The sequence below is a fragment of the Seriola dumerili genome, unplaced genomic scaffold (genome assembly GCF_002260705.1).
Source record: "Seriola dumerili isolate Sdu_G_001 unplaced genomic scaffold, Sdu_1.0 BDQW01000645.1, whole genome shotgun sequence".
Classification (NCBI taxonomy): Eukaryota; Metazoa; Chordata; class Actinopteri; order Carangiformes; family Carangidae; genus Seriola; species Seriola dumerili.
Genome location: NW_019174900.1, coordinates 1,560,799 through 1,572,059, shown reverse-complemented (window position 1 = coordinate 1,572,059; position 11,261 = coordinate 1,560,799). Strand labels below are relative to the sequence as shown.

General features: G+C 40.4%; 1 protein-coding gene across 1 annotated transcript in view; it reads right to left on the bottom strand.

Moving 5' to 3' along the window:
- Positions 1-2,343: 2,343 nt before the first annotated feature.
- The window catches only part of pcdh10 (protocadherin 10), a 19,523-nt gene continuing 10,605 nt past the window's right edge, over positions 2,344-11,261 (bottom strand). Inside the window, exons 4-5 of the mRNA XM_022765086.1 lie at positions 6,585-6,938; positions 2,344-2,432 (exon numbers count right to left, since the gene is read on the bottom strand). Coding sequence (XP_022620807.1) covers positions 2,413-2,432; positions 6,585-6,938 — 374 coding nt within the window. The 3' untranslated portion in view covers positions 2,344-2,412. The remainder of the gene's footprint in view (positions 2,433-6,584; positions 6,939-11,261) is intronic.

The following is an 11,261-nucleotide window of genomic DNA, read 5'->3' as shown; positions in this document are numbered from 1 at the left end:
TCATTACACTGAGATGATGAGAACTGTAAAACTTGAAAATGTCTAATAAGCTTTTGTAACAAAAATAACAAGAGATGAGATGATGATGATTTTACATTGGTTTTTTTCTATATTTTTTCTTATGTCACTGAGACAATGAGAATTGATGAATCAATATATGTGTGTGTGTTGTGTGTGTGTATATATATATATATATATATATACGTGTGTATGTATGTATGTATGTATGTCTGTCTGTATGTTTAGTCATTTTTTGTCCAAAACAAATATTTAAAGACCTGACAAATCATGTAAAACCATTAGCTCTTTATCTTGACCAGCCACAAGTGTTAAAATACTGCTTACATATTAATGCATCAATGAGAAGCCATAGGTACATTTCTCTGATAATACTTATGTACAATTTTGAATACAGAGCGTTTACTTGAATATGTTTGTGTACAAAGAACAAATACCTCCAAACTGTAAAATAACTACAGTAAAAGCTCATGTCCCGCCGTTGCAGGTAATATTTTGTCACAATGATTCACTAATGCACATCAATAAATTCTGTATCTGAGTTTTGAAAACTGTAGTTGAACATTTACATTTTGGCACAGGACCCTGCTGCAGGGCTGAAAGAATGGTGTAGTAATCGAGGACCTGCTTTAGTTTATAGTGAACTTTAATTGTGCAACTTCCCTGAAAAAAACTTACAATTAATCAATTGACCAGAAGCCTGAACCTGATGCTTTTGGGGCAGGGGTATACAGGCTCGACGTGAAGAAAGGAAAAGCAGAACTTTGTCTGATTTTTTTCTTGTACAGCCACGAAATGCATCAAAAAAAAAAAAAAAAAAAAAAAAAAAAAAAAAAAAAAAAGAGGAAGAAAAAAAAAAAGCACATGAGACCTTCCTTTTCACCATTTTTCTGTTTATTGTTGGCATATTGGTGTGTTTGTGTTTGTAATGTGTGAGAAAGAAATGTGTGTATACTGGATTCCAACTGCATTGTGTACAACACCTTCTGCATTTGGCCGTGTTTTTGTTCTGTTTCTTTATAAATGGACCCTTAACGTTTTGGTTACAATGACACTAAATTACCACTGATTTCAATCTAAAATTATTACCTTCTTTTTATTTATAGACATGATCTTTATCAATATCCAAAAAAGTGAAAAAAGAAAATGAAATAATGTCAAACAATGAGAACTTGAGTTGTACATCTGCTAAGGCTGTTGTGTCTCTCTCCGTGTCTCCCTCTGGGAAAACAATAAGCCTTCGTCAGGGGAACTTAAACAAGAGTCGAACCTCTGAATCAGAAATGTGGAACCTAGCAAATGGATAGCACGCCTTCAGAACAAGTAGATATAGATGGATTTATATATAGAGTTTTATATTCACCTTGAAACTTTTTAAAAGAGTACAGTAAACACTTCTCACACATGATAGAAACTACTTGACGCCTCCGATTCAGAAAAGTGCAGGCCAAACACTGTCCAAGCCCACGATATGGTGAACAAATCAAATCCAAAGCAAGAAAAATAGAAGGAACAAAACATGAAAATTAAAAAAAAAAAAACAAAACAAACAACATAAATAAAAAAAAAAAAAAAATCCTGCCCACAATCTTTTCTTACAAAGTTTGAAGTAGATCAGACCACATAAACAGAATAGAAAAATCTAAAACTGTGGTATTGCATTTTGAAATGCACAAAGATTCTCCTGTACAATTTGGCGTCTCTGCGAGTACAAATGCCTAAAGGGCTCAGTGGCGATTTCTCCGGGTGGCTCTCGTTTTCAGTTTGTCTTACACAGTATACATGTCCAGTCCTCGTGTGGGGTTTATTTTCCTCAGAGATGTATACATCAGTGCTGTAAACAGGCACACACAGATTGGAAAAAGGACGGCGAGTATCAGTGACCAGTTTTTATCTCTCCGTCGTCACTGCTCTTCGTCATCCTCCTCTGTTTAGGTTCTCAGTCCTGCTGAGACAATGGTGTCCTCCCAGTAAGGCTATCTGTCTACCTGCCCGCACCCATCCGTCCCACCCCCCTCTCCTCCGTGTCCCGACCGTCTCCTAATCCCGAGAGAGGGGTGCCTCCAAAAGCCCGGCAGTGATCCAAGGAATTCCAGAGAGGAGGGAGCTTTTCCTTGAAAGGAGGGGGGGTGGGGGTGGGGGGGTTGGGGGGGGGGGACTGTTCATTTGATGTGTAGTCATGACTGTTTTTATTTTTTTTTTTATTTTTCGCTGGGTGAGGAGGGATGAGGGGGAGAAGGGCAAAAATGGATTGAAAACTTAACGCTTCTTTGTTGTTGTTTTTTTTTCCTTTCTTTTTTTTTTTTTTTTTAATAGCCTTGGTCGTCGGCGGGGAGGCGGGGGGGAGTGATTGTGCAAAGTCACGCGGTTTCCGATATGTCCACGCGAAAGGAGCTAGCAAACCCTTTTCCTCGCTGCAAGAAGTAGAGAGAAACACAACATGATTAGCTGCGTCAGTGTGTGTCTGTGTAATTGTAAGAAGGGAAGGGGGAGGGGGAGGTGGGCTCAGTAAGTGTATCCTGAGGGAGAGCATCTCCACTGGTCTGTGAGCCCACCTCAGGCCCAGGCTTGGATAACGCACCGGGAGGAGATTTGGGTTGGAAATGAGCCAGGCTCCAGGATTAGGGATTAGTTTTAATTTTAACACAAACTTATCGACACAGTCATTCATATTATGGTAATGTGACAGANGGGGGGGGTAGTAGTCAATTCTGTCTGAGAGGGATGACAGAAAACAAAAGCAGAAAGAAGCCCAGCTCTTAAATGGCCTCATTCACACAGCATTAGTGGGTCCACACACATGCACAACGAGGGGTAGGAAGTCTCACATCTTGTCATCTGTGGCTGCGTCAATTCACTCCTGTGAAATGACTCATGGATAATGGCTGGTGAATATTGCATGGCCAGTTTATTTAGGACAACAACAAAAGAGGGAGGCTGAGGCTGGAGTAGTAACCTCTCATTCATGCCCCCCCCCCCCTCGTCTCTGTCCCCCTGCCTGAGTGCTGTCTGAGTTTGTTGTCTGTAATCACTCAGCTCTGGTTATCACATCCCCCACCCCCACCCCCCACCCCACCCCTGCACCGCACCCTCAACCCGACCCCAGGCCAGGTCCAGGCCCAGGCCTACAAAGTCCCAGGACAAAAGAGTCTCTGTGTATCACTGACTGACTTGATCAGATTAAGGAGCTTCAGCAGTCTTGGTATCATCATTCTATCCCTTCCTCCACTCCAGCCCCCCCCCCCCCCTCCCCCCCCCTCCTCTGACTGTTGTTCCCTCTTTGCCATTATCCGCCCCCCCACTGCCACCCCCGCACTCATTAGCATAAGGCCCACAGTAATCTACTTTGAGAGAGGAATGGAGTGGCGGTGTTCCTGGGAAACGCAGCAATATCGGGAGCCCTTCACTTCGAGTGCTGCATCATAAGCGCATAATAAGCACATCCATGGTAACTATTAGAGCCGGAGCAGCGCACAACAAATACACAGCGTCCTTCAAAGTGAAGGCTGAAACATGTAAAAGTTGCGGTAATTGTAATTGTTGATTGATTGTTGTTTGGTCGCAGGAAAAGTTCATCAGGTTTAAATTCCGCATATTTTTACATTATTTCTGTGACTGGATTTTCAAATAGAGACATTACAGCCTGAATGGTTTCTCTCTTTCTCTCTTTTCAAGCCTTTTAGCCTCATAAATATTTTATATTCCATCAGATAGTGTTACATGCTTTTCATCAAGCAACCACAGCCTTAATGATTTCATTAGTTCACTTTACATGTTCTATTATTTTTACAATCCATTTGATGGTGTTGACATATTTCAGAGTTTTAGTCAGTAGTAGTAAATTAATGCTAAAACCTCCTCAACATAATAAATGGAATTTTCCCTTAACCTGCCTCAGTTAACCTCCAGTATCATTGTCTGACATCACATGGTCCGTTTGTCAAAAACACCATCACAACAGCAACCTTCCTGCATTTCTACAATTATATCATTAGTGCATTTCACGTCTATTAGTTTTGGTGATGGTGGTGATGATATAATATTTGTGATGTAAGGTAATAACAAGAATATGAGGCTTTAATTTCAGTTTCTTTACAGTTTAAATTGCTGATTCTTTATTTTATATATCCTCGTGTTAAACTGCTGAATTACTTTTGTAATCACCATAATCACCATGACGTTGTTATAATCTGTTATCCTTCCTTTTTCAACCTCTTACACTTGTAAAACTGCAATATTACTGTATTTTGTAGACAATTACCTTCATTTATTTCACATGTTCTACTCATCATATTCATTTAGACGATATTGACATGAACCTTATTAAGCGCCATCAAATTAAATCCCCACAACTGTTAAGCTTGATTGGTGTTTTTATTTCTCTCTTGCTTTTAATTGCTTGTTAAATATATTATTACTGTAATTCTTCGTCTTAATGAATACAGTCTCATCAAAACCTGCTTCAACTGTATGGGCTGAAGTTAGGGTCAAGAAGATCTCGAGCTTGTAAAATGATGTTTACAAATATTTATATAGTTGTAACCTTTGTAAATCTGTAAAATCAATCTGCTTTCATGCTTTGTGCAGGTGAAGAAAATATTGTATTTGTAAAAAAAATATTCAGCATAGTAGAAAAGATGTGTATTTGTAAATAAGAAAAGAGAAAAAAAAGATACTGTGTGATTTTGGTGATGAGGCTTCAAAAGAAGTGTTTTTAGAAAATCTGTGAACAGATACAGAGTAGAAAACTTTTTGTGAAACTTGGTGCTCAAAGATCCCACACTGTGCGTGACAGTGAAGAGACAAGTATGAATTTTGACCCTGTTTTTACACCTCAATCTGATTGGACTGTCACAGTCCAATCACAAAGCGGAGCCCTAATCAGAGGGCTGACGGTTCAGTTGTCTGAAAGGTGTAGTAGATTTTCCTGATGGATGTCGGGGCGGGTGTGTAGGTCTGCACACACACACAGCACATTAAATATTTACCATTATTTTCTACACGATCGTCAAATGTAATCAAACCCACCTGGGTTGTGACGTCAACAGTCACTGTCAAATCAGACTGAGGTATAAAGACGGGGTCAGATTTCGTACTTGTAACTTGTACCAACAACTTGTAACAAGCATCACACACAGCGTGGGAAATTTGAGTGCTGAGTTTCACACACGCTTTTCTGCTTTGTATCTGTACACAGATGTTCACCGAGAAACTTGTGTGACCTCACCACTGTCTTGTTCACAGGTTTTATTCAGTATTTTGTTTTTGTTTTTTTAGAAATACAATCTTTTCTACAAATGCACAAACCTGAATTTCTCCTGCGGATTTATTTTACAGCTTTACGAGGTCAATTTAAAAACTTAATGATTATTTATGATCATATCGTTACAAGCTTGAAATCTTCCTGATCCCAATTTGAGTAAACTGCAACCTGCTGATCATCTTCTGTGACGACGCTGGCAGCACGCATTGTGCTCGAACACAGCCTTTCAGAAAGAGCATGAAATTCTAATGTGCAAAATTGGTTGCTTGCTTGACATAACTTTTTGATGAAAAGGATCAGGATAAAAAAAAAAAAAAAAAAAAATTAAAAAAAAAAAAAAAGAAAAAAAAAAAAAAAAAAAAAATTGACAAAAAAAACAGAGCAAATGAATAAAACATTAATTAAAAGGAAAAAAGGCATTTTCCCTGCTGTTCCTAACAGCATGCTGTGGTTTGAAATGATGGCGCTAGGGAAGCAGCATGGCTCTGACAGCCTGTGTCAGATGATGAGAGAGGGGGCCTCTTCAGGCACTGCTTGACAAAATTATAATTAAGCATTATCACCAAATTGCAGTGATTGAGGATGTATCTCTTTGTGGCCTTTGAATGAGAGTTAAGAAAGAGTATTTCCTTGGGAAATGTGAAATTTTCTCTTCTTTTTTTTTCCCCCTCTTCTCAATTATCTAAAACAGTTTTTTTGATTCTCAGCTCCAATGCAATGACGTCTGTCGAATGAGAATGAGATGTTAAGCTCACTGCCTGCTGTTCTTCTTCACTGATTAAAAACAGCCATTTTTCATTGCGGGGCTCCGTGAGTGGGACGGTGTCTCTTATATTACAAGGAACCGTTTTTCCATAACGAGACAGAGCATCCTTAATGCTAACATCTCCATCCACATCAAAGCAACCATATAGAGCATAATTGCTTTTGGCATGTTTCATTTGGAAAGGCCCACAGGCCAATCAGTGCAGGAGGTTTGTGTGTGTGTCTGTGCATGTGTGTGTGTGTGTGTGTGCGTGTGTGTGTGTGTGTGTATATGAATTGAAATGGTAGGTGAAGGAAGATAAGATCATCACATTCACAGATAATGGAGATGCTTGACAAAGAGGGAAGAGTTAGTTAAACACTCTGACAAGAGGGCTGAGAGAACAGGGGTCAGACCTGAAATGAATTTCATGCTTCCGTCTGCCGGCCAATCTACGGAGAAAATTGAATTTGGAATCTTTTCTTTTTCACCTAATTCGATCACCACATCAGAGAGCGGGGCGGCTGCTTAGGCCCGAGCAAAAAACACAATACTCACTTAAATAAGCTGGGTTACAAGGTGCTTTGGAGCTAGGCAGAAATGCTTCCAACTCTTTCCTCTCTAGGGAGCTGTGGTGGTGGCTGAGGTGATGAAGGTGGTTGTGGTGGAGGTGATGGTGTTGATGACTGAGAGGCGTCTCTTTGCCAAAGGTGGAGAATGACTTATCGGTCGTTTGGTCTGGGCTTTCAAATACCTCTGTGTCCGGGACAGAGTCCATGCCAGGCACGTGGAGGTTGCTGCGGTAGTCCGGACCCTGGCGCCCGTCGGAGGGCATGAAGCTCGGCATCCAGCAGCGATCGGAGTGGCCCAGGGCCTTACACTCCTCCGTGCAGTTCGAGAAAAGATCAGCACCTGAAGGAGAGATGTTGAAGGGTTAAGTTTTTCTTTCAGAAAATGTGATACCTGTGTGCGCAAATGCACATCCACACACACACACAGACACACACAGACACACATAACTCCATCCAAAGTATTTCCACAAGACTTTCACAATATGTACTTATGCAACGTGCTCTTTGATTCCTCTTGTCAGAGCTTTCTGTTTCACCATCTTAAAGATCTAAACCTCCTGTGCAAAAAAAAAAAAAAAACTACTAACACACACAGTGAAAGGATGTGGAACAAAGTGACTTTGTGGTTTGTAGTTGTATATTTCCATTTAATTTTACTTTATACTTCTACATCACTGCATTTCAGTGGGAACAATGACACTTTTAAAGGTACCATATTATATAAAGTGAGATTTCCATGTCTTTTTTGATTATAAAGTGGGTCTAAGTTCATACTGTGAAAGTTGTTTTTAACAAAAAAAAGCTGTGAAGATCGCTGCCGGCCCTGGTAGCCCTAAATAAGATAAATCTGACTGAAATTTAAACCAGGAAGTAGCTGACCAGAGAATAAGTAAACAAGAGTGTGAAATCTAATGAGACATTAAAGGTCCCATATAGTATAAAGGTAGATGTCCATGTGTTGTTTGATTATAAAGCAGGTCTAGGTTCTATATTAATACTGTGAAAGTATCAAAGCCTCAGTCCACAGAGAAATGCACACAGCCTGTATTCAGAAACTGAGCCTTAAAACCAGCCGTCAGGACTTCTGTAACTTTGTGATGTCACAACAAAGCAATTACTGCCCTCAGCTATGCCCCAAGCCCCGCCCACCTAGACCCACCATCCAACCTTACAGGATTTGGTTTCTCTGAGTGTTTTACCTGAAATCTGCTATATTTTTACCGGATCACTCAGAAAACAGTCAGCAATCTTCTGATTGGCTCACCGACCTTGTTGTTACTAGAGGTCCAGAGAGAAGCCTGAGAGAGGAGATGTAAAACTAACCTGAGATGGTTTTTGGTTCTTAAAAACCACAATATATCTTCTTATGGATCAACACTTCAAATAAAACACAGATAAATGAGGTGCACTTAAAGCTCCATATTTGGCAGTTTTCCTAACAGCAATAGTTACTAATTATGTACTTGTGCTTATTAACTACAGTAGTTTACACACGGAAGATATGATCAGTTTATAAAATATGGAAAATGGAGATTTGTTATTATGGAAGCACAGCATATGAACAGTGTCTGCAGAGTTTAGACAGCTAGGCTCATATAATAGAGGAGAGTAAACAACTGTCCATTTCAGTCAAAGTCAACTAACAGGTGAAACTATATTTATTTTATTCAATATTTACAGCCCCTACAGAGGCTCTGACATAATGAGGGGAAAAAGCCTTTTTGTGGCCATTCCCCTGTGAGTCACCTCAGAGCATTTCAGGTTGAGAGGTTCAGTAACTAAGTACTTTACTTAAATATAGATATGAGGTACTTTTATTTTGAACTCAGGACTCAGAACATTGTTTTATTAAATAAAGGAATAAATGACTGGTTAGGATGAAGATTTGTGGCCTTGAAATTGTTCAAAAACCTTTCTGTGTTTTCTTTTTTCTTGAACAATTTCAAGGCTCCATTTTTTTTTTGTACAAAATTGCTCAGGCACACATCCTGAGCTCTGAGCTGCAGAGAGGGGCAGCAGGGTTTAAGGACTTGTCTGATTGTTTGTCAGTGAATTTTATTTTGTAAAATATTTTAGGGTTACTAGGCTTTTTCAAGGAGGAGAAGTGATTCTGTTTTGAACAATTCACAGAATCCTGGTTCATGGTGTTGTGGATACGTTCTTAGCCCGGGACATGCACACACAGGGAAGTAACATCGTTTTTATTTACAGCGTCCAGAGGGCTTCAGGATATGTTCAGCATATGAAGCCCTCTGTCCTCAGACCATCGGTTCAGATAAGGGAAAATCAAGAAGCAGCATTGCTATTTTTTTTTTTTTTTTTTTTTTTGACAAACCAAACTATGAAGTAATTACTGACAAAAATAATGCCTACACAATACACAGGAAGGTAAACAAACTCATGGATTCTCTAAATTAATGAAATGATTCATGATGATAAATGCAATTGCTTAAAAGACATACACCAACTGTAATCAGAGGAGATCTCTGTTCTTGATGCAGATAAACTCTGAATTTTGTGCACTGAAAAACAGGCAAGAAATAGACATGAAAATAAATAAAAAGGAGCCAGTTAATATGGGAGATTATGTAAGGTAAATGATTCACTTTCCAGGCAGGGCCGTAGCCTGGATTTGAGAAATATTGAGGTCACTGAGGTTTAAAACCTTTAAATGATTAGATTCTGTTATTTTTTTGATAATTCATGTACAGTTTAAGTATTATATTGTATGTATGTGTGGATTTATATTAAGTTTCAAGCTCTTAACTGTACAATGTAAATGTATCTTCAGTCAGATGCCAAATATCACAGGTTACTGGATGTTTGTGTGTGAGCTGCAGGCGTCTACATGTGAAAAAAAAAAGAGGAATAGGTGGGTGGAATTTCTACAACAAAGCAAGAGCATGTGTGTGTGTGTGTGTGTGTGTGTGTGTGTGTGTGTGTGTGTCTTCAAAGCCACGGCCAGCAAACGGCCCGCGTGGACATTAGATTAACTAAACCACAAACTGAGTGATATTGGATTACCAGCCTGCCCCTGTCCCAGGCCCTCAGTCTCACCCCCACCTTTTCAAAACCTATTGTCCCCCCCATGAAAGGCTAGTTGCAGGTATGAATGAAAACCAGTTTGGGCATGCTCACTTTCATGTGGATGTAATTATTTGTCAGGCTGGTTTTTTTTTTTTGTTTTTTTTTATTTAATGGCAGGGATTGTCTGAGAGAATCACCTTTTGTCAGAGGGCACAGGGAACAAGAGTTAAAGGGGACAGAGTGAGCGGGAACATTAGCTGTTCACCACAGCTATTTAGGCCGAGTGTAAGCCTTAAGCCAAATTGTGTTTTCATCGCCCCATATGTTTTTTTTTTTTTTTTTTTTTGCAGCAGGGCTTAGATCCTGTGTATGCATGTTTTTTTGCAACCTAAGTCTGCTTGTTGTGTGTGTGTGTGTGTGTGTGTGTGTGTGTGTGTGTGTATGTGTGTGTCTGAGTCGCTGTTTGAGGCTAAAATCTGTACTGTCCAGCTAGGGCTATCTGCTGCTAATCCCTCTGAATACAGACTGATCAGGCTAAGACTGCTGCCGTCTCAGTAAGCAGAGTGTGTGAGCGTGTTTTTGTGGTGTGTGTGTCTGTAGCAGTCAGCAAACAGGGAATTTGCTTTGTTACAAAGCGGATTAATTTGGCTTGCCATCACTAACAGCTTGGAAAAGTGCCCAGTCTCCTATCGAGAGGAGAGGGGTTTCTTATTAAATATTAACCAACATGCCATAAATATACCATCACATTATGTTTTAATATGGCCTCTTACACGAGAGGAAACAACTTAGTGTAGCTTGATGGGGGAGGGGGGGTTGGGGTGGGAGATGTGTGTGTGTGTGTTTGGTGTATGGTGTGTGTGTGCTGGTGTGGGAGGGGGGGTCCATGCACACTGGGGGCAGACATACGGTATCAGTGCACCTGGACATGCAGGATAGCACAGCAGTGTGAGCAGCAAAAAAAGAAAAAAAAGAAAAAAAAAAAAGCGGAAGGAGGACACAGAGTTCTGCTTCCATTACAAAATGGATGCTGTGTTAATTCTCAAAATGGGAACGGGAAATGTGGCATTTAGACTCTGCCAGAGAGATAAGACTCACACAGAGAGGGAGAGAGAGAGAGAGAGAGAGAGAGAGTGAGAGAGAGAGAGGAAGAAAGACAGAGAGACAGAGGGAGAGGGGGGGTAATTTCAGCCATAAAGCCAGATCAAGACATCTTGATATTTCTTGACATTTTGGCAAAATTAGATGTTCCCCTGGCACATTAGAGAGTGTCTATCGAATAAGGCGGATAAAAACATTTCAGCTGTAAAATTGAACCTCTCACCGCACACACACACACACACACACACACACACACACACAGAGGCCGAGCCCTGCTTAAAATGTATAGAAAGCGCGGGGGTAATGCCATTATCTCTCTGTGCTGCGTACTGTAGTTCTCCAAGAGTCTTTTCTCAGAGCAGACAGTTAGCACGAGTTTAAAGAGGCTTCGTCCGGCTGCAGAGTAACAGCATCCGCCCTCCACTTCAACACAGGATGGAAAAAAAAAGAAACTGTGTCAACATGTATCGCACTAAGCCAAACACAAGCAAAGAGGCCAGCGAGGACACGCGGCGAGGGGAGGGGGAGGGGGGGG